The sequence below is a fragment of the Cucurbita maxima genome, unplaced genomic scaffold (assembly GCF_002738345.1).
Source record: "Cucurbita maxima cultivar Rimu unplaced genomic scaffold, Cmax_1.0 Cma_Scf00004, whole genome shotgun sequence".
Classification (NCBI taxonomy): domain Eukaryota; kingdom Viridiplantae; phylum Streptophyta; class Magnoliopsida; order Cucurbitales; family Cucurbitaceae; genus Cucurbita; species Cucurbita maxima.
Genome location: NW_019272020.1, coordinates 2,920,759 through 2,937,619, shown reverse-complemented (window position 1 = coordinate 2,937,619; position 16,861 = coordinate 2,920,759). Strand labels below are relative to the sequence as shown.

At 35.3% G+C, this 16,861-nt stretch overlaps 2 protein-coding genes across 5 annotated transcripts; both read left to right on the top strand.

Moving 5' to 3' along the window:
* The first annotated feature begins 101 nt into the window (after positions 1-101).
* On the top strand, positions 102-8,181 carry LOC111477907 (protein CROWDED NUCLEI 4-like). 4 transcript variants are annotated; one of them, XM_023121898.1, is made up of 10 exons: positions 102-584; positions 1,837-2,046; positions 2,126-2,379; positions 3,284-3,554; positions 3,655-3,738; positions 3,929-5,510; positions 5,604-5,814; positions 5,966-6,170; positions 6,250-6,325; positions 7,687-8,181. In XM_023121898.1, exons 1-9 carry the CDS (start codon positions 384-386, stop codon positions 6,253-6,255), a joined length of 3,024 nt encoding a protein of 1,007 aa, XP_022977666.1. In that variant the 5' UTR covers positions 102-383; the 3' UTR covers positions 6,256-6,325; positions 7,687-8,181. The 4 variants fall into 4 exon arrangements, with proteins under 4 accessions (XP_022977666.1, XP_022977664.1, XP_022977663.1 ...); XM_023121896.1 differs by having other exon boundaries at positions 3,929-5,814; positions 6,250-6,319; XM_023121895.1 differs by having other exon boundaries at positions 3,929-5,814.
* Positions 8,182-8,978: 797 nt separating this feature from the next.
* On the top strand, positions 8,979-16,641 carry LOC111478065 (branched-chain amino acid aminotransferase 2, chloroplastic-like). Its single transcript, XM_023122150.1, has 10 exons — positions 8,979-9,236; positions 9,337-9,395; positions 10,108-10,285; positions 11,168-11,341; positions 11,435-11,566; positions 11,982-12,080; positions 12,439-12,555; positions 14,305-14,400; positions 15,867-15,979; positions 16,356-16,641. The coding sequence occupies exons 1-10, from the start codon at positions 9,102-9,104 to the stop codon at positions 16,468-16,470; spliced, it is 1,218 nt and encodes a 405-aa protein (XP_022977918.1). The 5' UTR covers positions 8,979-9,101; the 3' UTR covers positions 16,471-16,641.
* The last annotated feature ends 220 nt before the right edge of the window (positions 16,642-16,861 follow it).

Sequence of the window (16,861 nt, the reverse complement as noted above, 5' to 3'; positions counted from 1 at the left end):
CAAATATTTTAAATTATAATGAAGCCGTTAATCTCAGAAGCAAATGCGAATATAAAACCCAAAAATCGTTGAATTAATTTAACGCTAAAACGGCGTCAGATTTCATCTCTTTTTTACTGTCCGCTGACTATGTTTTCCCGGTATTGTGCGAATTTTGCTCTCCTAGCTGACCAAGACTCGGAGTGTAATAAGTAAAAGCGATTCAGAGCGAGAGAAAGTAGACGACGGTGGAAGGAAGTAGATCATGCTTCCCACTTCGGAGAGGGAGTGAGAAGAGAAAGCGAAAGTAAGCTTCTTCTACAAAGATCGGTCGTGGCTGAGTGTCGGATTGAGGAGATTTGGGTGTTTTAGGGCTTGTTTCCTTTTCCAATTCGGACTCTGAAATGGCGAGTCCGCAGTCCGCCGGAGTTACTTTGAATTCCGGCAAGGGTTTGTCTCTGACACCTGGTTCTAGGGTTTTGCAAACCCCACTTGCGGATGAAGCTATCTGGAGGCGTCTGAAAGATGCCGGCCTCGACGAGGAATCCATTAAACGTAGGGATAAAGCTGCGCTTATTGCTTATATAGCTAAGCTCGAAGCTGAGGTTTGTCTTCTTCAGTTAGTTTGATAATTTACATTTAGTTTACCCACTCTCATTTTGTATTAATTACTAATTCCTTGTAATTCTGCTGATGCACTTTGGGTGCATAACGTCTAAATCAATTCTGTCAGTTGTGTAACCGCATTGAAATAAATGATTCATTTTCTTATTAATATTTAGAACTAAAAAATGAAACTTAGAAAATACCGTAAGAGGTTAGGTGGACCAGTACCATTTTTGTAACTTCTGTTTTCTTATTCTATCTCAATTTCGTTTTAAAGAGTCTGTCCAAATCTACGATGATATCAAAATTTAATAATGTCCGGTTGCTACATGTCTACACTTGAATTTTTTGAGCTGAAAATTATGAATTCGGTGTAATATCTCAAAAAATTCATGCAGGTGTTCTTTAAGTTGTTTTATGAAATTCACGATTGTTTAATTGGTGCCTAGATTTGATTGACTTCTCATTGATAGTGTAAGATTAACTTCGCTTACATATATTAATCATGAAGTAACATCTCATCACAGATAGGTGGGTTCGTTTCTATCGTTCTATTTAACTGCCTTCTTGACCTGGAAATTTAACTGTTTTTTAGTAGTGTATTAAAAAAAAGGATGAAAAAAGATTCATACACTCACAATCATGAACTTTACAGTATCTGGTATCCGTTTTTCTGTAGTTTTTTCAACTTTTTTTATAAACAGGATTCCATCCTTTTTCAGGACAATACACATGGGCAATTAATCTCTTAGAGTGTCCAATTTTTTTTTCTCTCTTTTAAAGTAGATGTTCTGAATTTGAATTATATATATTAGTCATTTGTTTCATGGTTTAATTTAATTAATAGGGTAGGGCTCTCTATTTGCTCTCTCGACTTGTATCTGCTATCTTAGGGCGGAAACTTTTAGACGTCGAAGTTAGTTCCTTGTAGTTCCACTGGCACACTTTGTAGTGTGCCTGGACCTTTGTCCTCTCTTTTCTGTCAGTGGGCTTTCTGACAATGATGAATAACATTTCTGTGGCGTAGGACTAATGTGTATAATGCTATTAATATTCCGGTAATGTTGCTCGTCTTGAATTAGTCCAACTCTGTACCCTTTGTTATATAAAGTTATCCTTATGAGTAGATGTGGAGTTTTGAATTGGTCTTTCTTCTGGTGGGCTTGTATCTTTTTAAATTGAAGAAGCTTTGGTTTTTGTATTTACCAATAAATTTTCCATTTTTTCGTACTAAACTAATTTTATTGTTAGATATTTGATCACCAACACCATATGGGCCTTCTCATACTAGAAAGAAAGGAGTTGGCTTCAGATTATGAGCAGATGAAAAACAAAGCTGAGACAGCTGAATTACTTTGTAGGCGTGACCAGGCTGCCCCCTTGTCGGCTTTAACTGAAGCAAAGAAACGGGAGGACAGTTTGAAGAAGGCTATTGGTATCAAGGAAGAGTGTATTTCAAGTGTAAGTTTTTGTACGTAAATGAGCTTTCTTGACTATGCACTGTATTTATCTGCTTGTAATTTTCTACTTTGTCATATAGCTTGAGAAGGCTTTGCACGAAATGCGTCTAGAATCTGCTGAAACCAAGGTTGCAGCTGAGAGTAGATTGACTGAAGCACGCATTATGATGGAGGATGCTCAAAAAAAAATTATTGAGGCTGAAGCCAAACTACATGCAGCAGAATCTTTACAAGCGGAAGCTAACCGGTGTAATCGTGCTGCAGAAAGAAAGCTCCAGGAAGTTGAGGCACGGGAAGATGATCTAAGGAGACTTATGGCATGTTTCAAGTCTGAGTATGCTTTCTGCTCTCTTTTATTCAATTTTATTATTGTATTTTATGTGTTTTCTCATTTTCATTTTAAAAGGAATGATTTGGTTCTCTGTAAGATTTATGATTTATGAACTTTGACCACTGGTCCTTTGCTTTTGAATTTAGTGGTGGCACTTTCTTTGAGACAAGAACAATGATGATGATGATTTTTGGTCATCTTTGTTTTCTTCGGTGAAACCTTTAAATGTAAACTTTACTTACAGGTATTTTGTGTAAATGAAGGGAAAAAGGACACAAGAAATTGGTATGAAGGAGAGAAGACCCGAAAAGATGATACCTGTTCATTTCTATTTCTTTTTTCGCTGACATCAAGAAAAAATCCAAACCGACCCCCCCCCCCCCCCCCCCCCCCCCCCCCCCCCCCCCCCCCCCCCCCCCCCCCCCCCCCCCCCCCCCCCCCCCCCCCCCCCCCCCCCCCCCCCCATCCAAAGAGATTAGGTTCATCATAAGGGCAATAAAAACTTAGCATTCTTAAAGGCTTCATCCAAACAGCATCCTTTTCATTGAAGATCTTTCAAACCGTAACCTTAATTACATTGCTTCAAAGAACTTTACTATTTCAGTTAATGGTCTTTTCTTTTCCCCTAATCTGATTGAGTAGTGGCCTCAGATTATGAAGTTACGATATTGTAGCTTTATGGTCATCTGTGAGATGCACAACTTTAATTTCTCATGTAATGACAAATCCAAATGTCCACTGATAAGTTGTAGTAGCACACACAAACTATATGCACTAGAAGTTATGACACATACTTTTTTTCTTTTGCTGTGGTGGATCAATAGTTATTATTTTTCCAACATTTCTTCTGTTCTTAGATTTATAAACATTATAGAAATAAATAATAATATATATTCCTTTTTTTTAGTTGTGATAAGAAAGGGGAGGAGATTATGCTTGAGAGGCAATCTTTAAGTGAAAGACAGAAAGTGTTGCAGCAGGAACATGAGAGATTACTTGATGGACAAGCTTTGCTTAATCAGCGGGAGGAATATATATTAAGCAAGTCTCAAGAGCTAAATCGATTTGAAAAAGAGTTGGAGGAGTCCAGAGCTAACATAGAGAATGAGCGCAGAGCAATTCATGATGAGAAGTCCAAGTTGCAACTCACAGAAGTGTCTTTATCTAAGAGAGAGGAGGTTAATTTTTTTTCCCTTCTTATTTTGGCTAGGTTAATATTCTGGAAATACTTGTGTGCTTTGTCCTGAAAATATAATTGGTTCACCTTCTGGTTTTCAGGTCGCCAATAGAATGGAAATTTTGCTAAACAGGAGAGAGCAAGAGCTACTTATTTTACAGGAAAAAATTGCGACAAAGGAATCTGTAAGTTTCTTCAACCTATTTCTAGCTATACTTATGCAACATTATGGTTCATCTTATTAATTTTACTCGCACCTTAAGGATTGTATTATTATTTTTTCTGCCTGGAGTGCACCCTGCTTCATTTTATGTAAATGAACTACTTTTTGAGGCACTCATTACATTTTAATTCTCCTCTCAACGAGTTATGCAGAATGAAATTCAAAAAGTTGTTGCAAACCATGAAAGTACTTTGAGAACAAAGATATCAGACTTTGATGCTGAGCTGCAAGTTAAGCAGAAAGCAGTTGAAGATGAAATTGAAGGCAAGAGACGTGCTTGGGAGTTGAGAGAGTTGGACCTTAAACAGTGGGGTGAGCAACTCTTGGAAAAGGAACATGATTTGGAGGTTCAATCTAGATCATTGGTAACAAAGGAGAAGGAGGTAGAAGAATTATCTAAATTTCTTGATGAGAAAGAGAAGAACCTGAAGGCTGCTGAGCAGGAGCATGAACTTAATAAAGCACTCCTGCAAAAAGAGAAAGATGAGTGCTCTAAAATGAAGCTAGAGCTTCAACACTCCATTGATTCTCTGGAAGACAGAAGGAAACAAGTTGATTGTGCAAAGGACGAGCTTGAAACCATTAGGAGTGAAACAAATGATTTATCCCGACTAGAGATGAAGCTTAAAGAAGAACTTGATTCAATCAGAGTTCAGAAACTGGAATTGATGGATGAGGCAGATAAGTTGATGGTTGAGAAGGCCAAATTTGAAGCTGAGTGGGAGACGATTGATGAAAAAAGAGAGGAGCTGCGGAAGCAAGCTGAGATTCTAGCTGCAGAGCGGTTAGCTATGTCCAAGTTTATCAAAGATGAACGTGATAGCCTTAGATTGGAGAGGGATGTAATGCAAGATCAATTCAAGAGTGATATGGAGACTCTTTCTCGTGAGCGAGAGGAATTCTTGAACAAGATGACACGTGAACGTTCTGAGTGGTTGAATAAAATGCAGCAAGAACGTAAAGATTTGCTAATGGATGTTGAGGCACAGAAGAAGGAGCTTGAAAATTGTCTTGAGCAGAGACGTGAAGAATTAGAGAGCCATTTGAGGGAAAAATTGAAAAACTTTGAGCAAGAAAAGAAGAATGAACTGGAGAAAATTAGCTTCCTCAAATACAAAGTAACTAAGGATTTGGAAGAGGTTGCATTAGAAACAAAAAAACTTGAAACTGAGAGACTGGAGATTAAGTTAGATCGTGAAAGAAGAAATAGAGAATGGGCTGAACTGAACACTTCCATTGAGGAACTCAAGGTTCAAAGGGAGAAACTAGAAAAGCAGAGGGAGTTGTTGCGTGCTGACAGGGAGGAAATTCTTGCTGAGATTGAACGCCTAAAGAAATTTGAGAATCTGAAAGTTGCTTTGGATAACATGGCTGTGGATGAGATGAGCCAATTTGATTTGGAACCTGCTCAGCCAATAAGTTCTCCAAGAAGACGTCTGAAGCAGCGGGGACTTGTTAGAGATGCTGATTTGAATTCACAGCACCAGACAGATACTCAAAAGATCACTAATGGCTTTGAGTCCCCATCTACGCTCAAATTAGATGGTGATTCACATCCTACTTCTACTCGTTTCTCATGGATTAAACGTTGCTCTGAGTTGATATTCAAGCAATCTCCTGAAAGAGAGAGGCCGTTTATAAGGGATCCTGATGAAAAACGGATAAGTCAGGCTGACAAATCAAGCTCAATTCCTGGACAACTTTTTCAGTCTCAGGATTTTGAGATGGAGATGGGTAAGGGAAAGTCTCAAAGAACTATTGCCGACTGGCAGGATGTGAAATGTGCTAATGAAGAACCAAAAGTAATTGTTGAAATACCCCCTGCAGGAAAGGACATGAAAGGAGTACCTGTTCTGGAATCTGCGATTGTAAATGATGTTACATTGTCTGATAGTAGGCTTTTGGCTGGAAGGAAAAGGAGCGCTACCAACATAACTCATCCCGATTCCCTGGGACCATTGGAGTTAGAAAATAACAATAAGAAACAGAGACAACAAGAAATTTTTGTGATCCCTGCGGAAGATGATCCTAGTTGCCCGTATGTCTTTTATGTCTTGTCAGAGGAAATTCCTTCATTTTCTGTTGATCTTTAGTTCTTATTCTCCCTATAGTGTCTCAATATCTCTAGTTCATCTAATGGTAATATGGAAAGTCTTATAACTTACTTTGAAGTGAATGATTGATTTCAGTGAAGAAGCAACCCAAATGAATGTGCCGGAGGATCTTAAGGCATTTGTGTCATCCAAAGAAAACCAAAAAAGTGTCAAGGAGGATGAAGTTGTTATTGTAAATACAGACATTCATGTCATTGAAGTTACAACTTATAAACAGAAGAACGCTGACATATCTTCTGACCAAAATTCGTTGAACCAACAGGAAAATCTTTCAGAAAAAGTATGCTGTTTATGATGAAATTATTTATTCAAAGACAATTTTAGCATTCCAAATTTATGGATGATATATTACCCTGCAGTACTGAAGTCCATGGAATGGCTCTGCATATACACTGACAAAATGTTGATCAAGCTGCTGTTTTCTGTCAGGTATATGTTATTTTGCTATCAAGTTTTCCTTCTTTTAGATTTCATATCTGTTAGATCTTTCTGTAACTTAAGAATGGTGATAAAGTTGTTCTCTAAATATTGCATTCTAATTCTTCCTGAATATTAACCTGTTTTGCCATAACTTTATCTTGATGTTGGAATTTGAGTTGTGGTTTTAAAATTGAAAACTAAGACAAAGATGTGATGGAAAATAGAATCGAAGATATGAGTTCTAGAAGTTTGATCTCACCTAGTTAACTACTTATCAGTCTTACTAATTAATTCTCTATTCATCTATCCTAGATTTTATGCAAGCATTTTAGATTTCCTATCCCCCTCTTCTACGGTTTCTTAAATTTATTTAAGTAGAAGCTTAGTTTCCTAATAATAATGAGAAAAAAAAAAAACAAATCCCTCTTCAACGTTTGAGTGAAAACAAATCTTTAACTGTATTAGGACAGTTAACTATTCCATCCTTGTTAATGTTAAACCGAGTGGAAGGGTTAGTGCCTTCTGAGGTCTCAGACAAAGTGATCTTCTCTCGTCCTTTCTTTTCCTATTGGTGGTGGCATCTTGAGTAAAACTATTTCAAAAGGTGTGGAGGGAAATTTTCTTGACGGCTTTTAGGTTGGGGAGGATAGGGTGACATTAGCGTATCCCTGCCCCCCCTCTAGAACTACCTTATTTCTCATTGGTAGTTTAAATGGAAAAAAATAAAATGAATGAAAATGTTCTTTTAGTAAGTTGGCAGTTATTTGGTTAGTCTATTGGGTGGGAGGGCATCATCGTAACTGGAGAGAACTAATTCTTGAAACCCCAAGAATGTGGCTGTAATTTTCTGGTTTTCTTCTATTCATATCATCTGGTATCAAAGTGGTACCAAACTGGAATGGACGATTGAAGAAAAGGTGGAACTGATTGAGTAAAGAATGGGAGTGCTTTCAGGGAATATTCTGGATGGGTAGGCAATGGTGATTGAAGCCAATGTTGTCCAAATAAAAGTTGGTGGGGAAGAGTTTGGAGCTTCTCCACCAGAATTTGGATATGATGAGGCAAAACAAAGTGGTTACTAGACCTAAAATGGAGGAATGACCCGAAATAACAGTGAAGGGAAGGGAAGGGAAGGGAAGGAAGAGGTGAGCAAAGTTGTAATTTGAAGGAGGAGTTGGTATCAGTAGGTATGTTACAGAGATGGTTGAGTTTTTCTTCTTGGTTTATTACTGTTATTCAAACATCTCTTTTGCTTGCCGGCGTGCCCTCTCTGTCTCTCTCTTGTTATTATTATTGTGTTCAAAATTGTCTAGTTTTTATTCAGCTTCTATATCAACCACCAATTATGCCATAATCCATTCTATTCTTTTGTTTAGGAAATACGTTTCCGCGAAATTAACAGAAGTGTTGAGAGAGCCCGGAGGAGGGGAAAGAAAAATCCTTGATATGTTGAGAAAGGAATGTGCAAAGAGATCATCTCAGAATCTATCTCTTTCAACTGTTTTTTTGGTGTTCTTGTGGCGACGAATCAAAACTAATTTTTGGCAGAGCGCTGGTGGAAGTGTCGTGTCGTGTCTTTGACTTCACACTCTTCTAAGGTATAGGTATAGAGGGTTGTTATTTCCTTGCCTGTTAATATTCTCATTTGCTTCGAATTAAGATGTCAATAGATAGCTTGATAGTAGAAAGGGCTTTTAGTAGCCATGCCTAGAATTGTGGGTTGGGCTGGCCGTGGTGTATATGCTTTTTCTTATTGACCGTGTTTGTTGAAGTAATGGGTTTGGAAAATGATCTCTTTTCTATAAATGCCTATTTCTGATTCGTTTGCTGTAATTCTGAGTATTGGTAATTAATTTAGTTTGGATTTGGTGCTACAAGAAATGCTACCTTGACTCTGCTGCTTCAATCTGTCCAAGCTCCTGCAAGAGGATTAGCTTATTAAACAAACCTTCGTTCATAAATCCTACGACATTTCCAACCATAATTTGTTGTTTCTTAAATTTTGTGGTTTATCCTTTTCAGATGGAGACAATCAGATAAACAAAAAGATGATGCACTTCTGTTTTGTTGTGTATCGATTATAGCAATGTATTTTTATGCTCTAAGACTGCCGGATTCTGCTAAATTTGGTACAGATTTGTTGGCTTTTAATGTTCTACCATGTAAGCATAGGATAAGCATTGTTGTAAGAGGAAAAGTGAAACGGCTGGAATTCAATTAATAGATTACTTAACCTTGCGGATTTATGTAACACACTATTTCTAATAATCAAACATAGCTTAAACTCTACTAAACCCTTTCCAAGATTAACTCAAATTAAAATACATGTTCATAATCTAATTTTAAAACACTGTTTTTCTTAAATTTATTGAACTATGGTAGGGTGGGTTACTACCACCAGATTTTGATAATTTCATGCTTTTAATAAGTAACTGCTTCAAACTCTCAACTATTTTGGAATTCGTTCTATATCCATTCTTCTATAAATAAATCAACTTTTTTTTTTTCTCAAAGATTTTCTTAGTGTATTTTATTCTCCAATTGAAAAAAAAAAAAAAAAAAGTTGATTTTAGAAAAGAAAAATAAGGAACACCCAGAAAATAAAAAGTAATATTCATTTTTTCCATTTTTTTTTTCCCTCGACGATTTGTAATTAGCGAAGAAATAAGGTCGTGAATTTAATTGCCTACGAGTACATCCTACACCCTACAGGCTGCTTGAAAGTATTTAGAGAGGGAGAGAGAAAAAAACGTGGGAATCCAGTTCACAGAACTTACATTGGGAGGACGAAATGGAGGGCAGCGCCGCCGTTGCATGCCTCAGGCCTAATTATCTTCTTTCTTCTTCTCGCCATTATTCTCCTTTCCTCCATTCGTCTGCATCTTCATCCTCCCACAGAAAGCGTTCGTCTCCTTTCTTTCTCAAGGTCTTTCTCCCTTGTCTCTTTATTCTAACGATTGCTGTTTCATCTTTAATGCTTCTATGATTTTCTTCTTTTTCACTTTTTTTTTTTTTTTGTCTTGTAGTTCCAGAATAAGCCTCATTTTCCCTCCATCAATGCTTGTCAAACGGCTTCTCCCATCAGGTGTGGTGAAAATCTCATTTTGTACCTTTACGGATTCCCGTGTTCATATTTTCTCTGTATCTATAGAATACACTGCATTTGCTTGAAATTGGTTGTGTAACGTACGATTATATTGTGTAACCCACCTTTAGTGGTGATATACTAGATCTATATAGGAGTATGTTCAATTAACGGTGAGAAATGTAATTTGATTGGAAAAGATGGAATTTCTTTTATTACATTTCTGTTCACGATTTTTTGTGATTAAGTGATGGAATATATTGAAACAACGGTGAAATGTAATTTGATTGGAAAAGCTGGAATTTCTTTTGTTATATTTCAGTTCATGATCTTTTGCGATTTGGATGGTAAGCTTTGATGGGAATATATTGAAATAACGGTGAGAAAAGTAATTTGATAGGAAAACCCGGAGTTTCTTTTATTACATTTCGGTTCATGATTCTTTTGTTTTTTATATGGCAAGTTTTTGGAAACTATTGGGCCTGACATTAATCAACTAGGATTATATTGAATCTAGTAAAATGGTTGAGTATGCAGTTTATATTATCACACCAAGGGCATCAGCAGTTGTCCAAAATTATTTCACGACACTGCACCTTATAAACATGGTTATGGTAATGACTCCATAAATATACATGCCAATTACCAGATCTCTGTGCGAAGTGTTATGCTATTTACGTTCAACTGATCTCCACTAACATTTTTGCTGCAGAGAAGTCGCAGTGGAAGTTCCTGACTTAGATTGGGACAACCTTGGTTTCGGGATAATTCCTACTGATTATATGTATGTTATGAAATGTCCTCAAGGTGGCAGTTTTTCTAATGGTGAATTAAAGCGTTTTGGAAACATTGAACTGAGTCCTTCAGCTGGAGTCTTAAATTATGGGCAGGTTAGATCATTCAATTATTTTACACGTGATGTTTTTTTTTTTTGTTCTTACTTTTGAAGTATAGCATGCTCTATATGAAGTAGCATGAATTTCTTGCTTTGTAACTTCAGTTGGATAAGTCGTTCTGCATCTGCTCTCTTCCAATCTTATTTGATGTTGGTTTTATCCTTGTTATGACTGAATCCGATCTTATTAGTTAAATCTTGTCAACAATTTTTGTTAATTTGGTACCCTTTGTTCCACTCTCTTTCGTTCTTATTGGAGGTCTGTTTTTATCCTTGTTTTTGGTGAATTCTTATCTTAACTGTAGATAACTTTCCAGAAAGTTTTAGAAAATTTGGTACCATATGCATAATTCACTTTCATTCTTATTTCAGGTTGATTTTATCCTTATTATGACTGAAACTATTCTTACCGGACATCAATTTTCCCGCAAGTTATCTAGAAGGGTCAAATATTTTCTATGAACAATGAATAGAGGGATAAAGTAGCGTTAATGGAATCTTAATTAGTGGCTAGAAATGGTCAATTTTCCTTCTGAAAGGGAGGGAGAAAGTAGATACGTTTGTTGAAAAACTTGTTACTGTGTTCAAGGAGATTTTATGTGTGGGCATGTGAAGCATCACATACTGTAAACTCGAATGTTATTGGGAACATTTGCCGTAGAAGCACTTAGGCTTATTTGTAGTTGTAGTATTATAGATCCGTTGCATTTGAGGACTAATTCAACTTGCCAACGAGGATCTTCACCTTTATATACTTGTTTGATCTATGGTCATACTTTAAGGATGACATTTTGAATGAACTGCTAATGCATTCTTTTCATTATATAATTTATAAGATTTTGTATTTTGCTTGACAAATTTTATCGTCTCTAAGTAGGGGCTATTTGAGGGTCTAAAAGCATACAGAAAAGATGGCTCTATTCTTCTCTTTCGTCCAGAGGAAAATGCATTGAGGATGAGGATGGGTGCAGAGAGGATGTGCATGCAATCACCAACTGTTGATCAGTTTGTGGAAGCTGTGAAGGCAACTGTTTTGGCCAACAAACGTTGGGTAATGAATATTATTGTTTACATTGTGTTTTCATTTTGTTTGGGATGTAGTTTATTACTGTCAAGTCCATAACTAGTTGCCCTTGCATCTCAGGTGCCCCCTGCAGGTAAAGGTTCATTGTACATCAGGCCTTTACTGATGGGTAGTGGAGCAGTTCTTGGTCTTGCTCCTGCTCCTGAATACACATTCCTAATTTATGTTTCACCTGTCGGAAACTATTTTAAGGTTTGTCGTTTTGTATATTCATTAATGTTAAAAAAAAATTATATTCATTAACGTTAAAAAATTATATTCAGAATGTTGATTCTGTTTTATGAGCTTTTTCACATGGTTTTGTTCATACGTTGATCAATAATTGAATTTTCAACTTAAATGCGATTGGACAAATTCTCAACTCCTAATTGCTGAAATTCATGAGCTCAAAAGTTCTAGTGTTCGTTTGAGAAATTCACTATATCTGCATTGTTGGAAGCAGAACTATTAAAACTATATGCTTGAAATATATTGTGACGTATGGTCTTTTCCCCCAGCTATGAAGACTTATATGTGACGTCACTACATTGTGCAATTTCTCTTGATATTGTGTCGTATTGCATTTTTACTTTGTTTTAAAATTCTAAATATCAATTTCTGAATACAGGAAGGCATTGCACCTATAAACTTAGTCATTGAGCATGAGTTGCATCGTGCTACACCTGGTGGTACTGGAGGTGTAAAAACCATTGGCAACTATGCGGCGGTGAGCAATTTTTTTTTATTTGACTTTCTTTTTTCGTTACTGAGTTGTTGGTGCTGTTCTCAATAATCATTTGCTAAATTTTTACAGTTAAACCAGGGCCAGTGCATGAAGCTTTAATTATATTATGGAGTAGCGCAATCATGTTTCACCTCCTAATTTAAAAATGTGTAATTCGATCTTAATTTATGACTGAGTGATAAAGGGAATTAAGTCTTCCCACTTTCATTATGCTGTTTGTTCTAAGCTGAATGACTTAAATGAAGATGTTCTCACCATATGATTAGGGTCTGATGGAAAAACTACTACTATTATTGGGATGATTGATATAATTTTCTGCCTGTTAAATTTTTGTTCATAGGTCCTGAAGGCACAATCTGCTGCAAAAGCAAAAGGCTATTCTGATGTTTTATACCTTGATTGTGTGCACAAAAAATATCTCGAGGAGGTTTCATCGTGCAATATTTTTGTCGTGAAGGTACTTTGCTGATCACTATAGTTACTTATTTAGTACTATCATTTTCTCAATTAGAAACAAATTTCATTAATCAAATAAAATCTACTGACAGAATCTAAGAGGGTTATAGACGAGTTACAAAGAAGTCGATTTGTAGAGTTCCAAAAAAAAGGCTCAAGACTATAATTCGTCCTGTTTATGGAAATATCCACTCCTTGGAAAAAGGGCTTTTCTTCCTTTATAGCCACACATTCTACCGAATAGTTCTAATACATGATGCCAAATTATTTTTGCATTTCTCCTGAGGATGTAAGAAAGGAGAGCTGTATGATGTTTTATGTTCTTTGGAAATCCCCGGCCTAGTTGAACATCTGCAGCTGCTAAGTCCACAAATTTGAGATGAAAAGACAAGTGTTAAAAATATGGATGTTTTCGTTGGTTATTGACTTGTATATTTCCTATAAAAAAAATCAACGTGTATATTAGTACCCATCGATCAAGGACCAAAGGAATGAGTCCATTAGATTACGATTTTTTTAGTTTTCCTTTTCAAAGAAATAAGTTTATTTACTAACAATTTAATTGTTCTATAAGACTATAACCTACTTTTAGAAACACCAGGTTAAAGTCCTACCACCATAATTTATTGATTAAATCCTTCCAAACAGTAGTGCCCTTTCTTCTGGAAGAAAGTCTTGCAAAAAAGTGAAAAATAAGACAGAATTGGGAAGTAAAGCTTGCCTTTTGCAGTTAGAAAATCTTAAAACAAATTTGTGACCAAAAAAGGCCTTAATTTGCTTACTTTTGCCATTAGCCAGTGTATAAGCTTATAAAATGAAGATGCTACGGGGTCTGACCAGCATATTTATAAATTGCACTTTTATGCATTGTTAAAGAAAGAATAGTGGACTTCTCAATTTTTGGAGCAAACAATAATAGCTACTAGGTCCCAACGGCTAGATTTCCATGCTTTGAATGACGAGAGACCAAACAGGGATCTTCCTCTGATGATATATGCGAGCCTTTACTTCAAAAAATTCTGAAAAATTAGTTAAAAAATCAGAATTTGGCTATCCTATCTTGGAAGGATATTTGATGTCTTCACTATTCAATGAGCGGTTTTATTTTCTTGAGTCAAATCTTTACTATTCCCAACCTTATTGTCCTTGAACGTTCTTCTAATGTGTATATATGATATAATCGTCCTGAAAACCTCAAATTTTAAGTATAGGGGCATGCAAATCTTTCTAGGCAGAGACTGAAATAATGCAGTTTTCTAGAAATTTATTTCGATTATATAATTACTTATTTTAGGTGTGATGTCTAAAATCGCTAGGGTGGCTTTGAGGGTCTAACTGAGAGATATTGTTAAACTGTTCCTATTTCTTTGTTTTAGGCCTATCCATTTATGTTCCTTTAGTTCTTATCACTTCTACAACCTGAAAAGAATCCTGAACAGTTACTGTAGTTTCCGTTCTAACCAGCTACATGATTTTAATCTACCGTCCTGTATTCTAGATCAATTAATTTTCATTTGTCTTAAATTTACAACTTTTCCTGCTGTTCTTGGGAGGCTGCATGGTACATGTGAATAATAGATTTAGACGATGTATTAATGTGTTTACTTTCTCTATAACCTTTTAATCTGAATTTTTTTTTGACGACCCTGATAGTTACATGAGCTGAATTTTTCCTGTTTGTTTCAACAAGTCTCTCAATTGAATATGGATTCACGTGAATGTACCTCACATTCTCATTTGTTCTGATTAGGGGAATGTGATATCTACTCCTGCCATAAAAGGAACAATATTACCAGGAATTACGAGAAAGAGTATAATTGACGTTGCTCGTAGCCTTGGATTTCAGGTTCTTCACCATTATACTTCCATCATTTTTGCGTTTTACTATTTTCGTATAAAGTATATTGATGTTGCTCATAACCTTGCCAGCCCGAGGTAGTTAGATAATTGAACCGCACCCTGTCTTTATCTTTGGTCCTTTTGGTTTGGGCGTTTAATTTTTTTTTTTTTTTTAAATCTTTAATATTGCTAGGTTGCAGAGCAATGAAAGAATGACTTTTTTTTTTCTCTTAAGCAAAAAAAAAAAAAAAAAAGGCACTCTGATTTTGTTCAATGATTAAATAATTAAATATTGTATGGTCAAATAATTGTTTTATTAGTTTACTTAAAAGGTTGATATAATGTATGTAATAAAAACCATTTGTAAAGCCTTCTCTTATACTTGTAAAATGGGTTTATTTGGCAACTTGTATTGTATAATAGTTCTCAAAAACTCTGATCACTCTCGATGGCTTGACCTAGTAGTTAGTAAAATGGCCATGTGAAAATTAATGACTTTAAACTCAGTAGTTAGAATTTAATATTCTCTAACCAATGTAGTATGAGAATAGTCGAGGTATATGTAAACTGAGAGGGGAGTTTGTAACATTAAAGATATTACACAGACAATCGATATACTCGATTTTCTAGGAAAGTAAAAGAGGAGGGAAAAGGAAACCTGTGTTTAGGAGGAGGGTTTGAAACTTCTGCGTGGAAAAGTCTTTTCCTTTACTTTTTTATTTTTTATTTTATTAATTCTTCTATCTCTTCTTCTCGATTTTCTTTCATTTTTTATTTTTCTTTTAATTTTTTTCGTGTTTTTAAATACGATTTTTTTAATTTTTATTTTTTTTTTTATTATTTAGGTTTATTATTGTTTTTTTATAACTCTTTTTAATTTATTTATTTTAAATTATTTGTGTTTTGTGTGTGGTTTTGGGGTATCCTTTTCGCTATTTCTTTTTTATTTTATTTTTTATTGATAAAAAAATATTTTTATCTATCAATCATTTCCAAATGGTTTATAAAGGGGATTGAAGGAGTTACAATTTTAATAAAACCATTTGTTTGAAAATAATTATTGATATTAACTGCAGAATAAACTAACAAATATTTAAGGCATGTTATTTATAATATATTTATTAATAAATAAAAATTAAATTTCGTTCGTATAATTTTATAATATACTTATTTAATATAGTTTATTCTATTATGGCATTTGATTTTTGAAATATAAGTTAGTAATAAATATTTATAATTAAAATTTTATATAATTTTATTAAATTTAATATCAAACACAGTTATTTTATTTCCATGCATATTTCCAGACATTTTTTTCAAGCCGCACGAACAAAACTTTGAACCAAACAGCCCCTTATAATCATTTTTTAAATTAACTTTCAAATGTAGTTTCCCATATTTGGATTTCAACGTGCTTGTTTACAAATATTTTGTAGATGAAAATGTGATTGAGTGGGCACTGATTGAGTGCAGGTTGAGGAACGATTTGTGGCAGTGGATGAATTACTTGAAGCTGACGAGGTCTTTTGTACGGGGACAGCAGTGGTTATATCTCCTGTGGGCAGCGTCACATATCTCGGAAAAAGGTAAAATTCTGGGACTGATGTATTTCAGAAACATTTTATTAATACATTACGAGGCAGCGAGACAGTGGAATGAGTAGTTGGGAAATTAAATTTGCCTTCTGATTTAAAGTACATGTTTGCATATTAATTCGTTTTTTGTATTAGAAGAGATTGCAACATGCTTAGAATGGGATTAACTCTCCACAACACAAACCATAAATTACCTCTGTCGCTCAAATGGACTTGGAAATGGGATGTCGTTTGACTAGATTGAGATGTTTCTCCATTTTTTTTACGTCAGTTGCTTGAGTAGGGGCAATGATATGGACGTGTGGTTTTTGGAGTGTTAAACATGAAAGCATTCTTCTCATATTGATTTGATGGCTGAATTTTGCAGGATATCGTATGGAGATGGTGTTGGAGTTGTTTCACAACAACTCTATTCTGTGCTTACCAGATTACAAATGGGTCTTATCGAAGATAAAATGAATTGGACTGTCAGTCTGTCGTAGGTATGGAGTGACATTGTAGAATCCTCTTCCTTTTTGCTAGTCCCAGAGATTTTGTAATTTTCTCATTTCAAAATTAACGGTGTATGCTTTGGTTTGAACTGGATTTGAACGGCGTGATGGATATCAAACACCATTTTGCTTAATTTTTATGCCGGCACCTTATATAATATTTTACCCTCTGAGCTGAGCAAGACTATGGTTTGTCTTCGAATTGGGTCAACTGCCACCAATTTAGTTGGTTCATAGGATTACATGGAATTGAACAGGTCTAGAAAATAATTGAATTGTCATGTTTTAGACGATCTAGACTGTTTAATTAAATATGCATTGATTCAGTCGAGCTATGCTTTTTCCTCTAAAGTTTGGCCAATTTGACTTCCCTAAAGGGCTC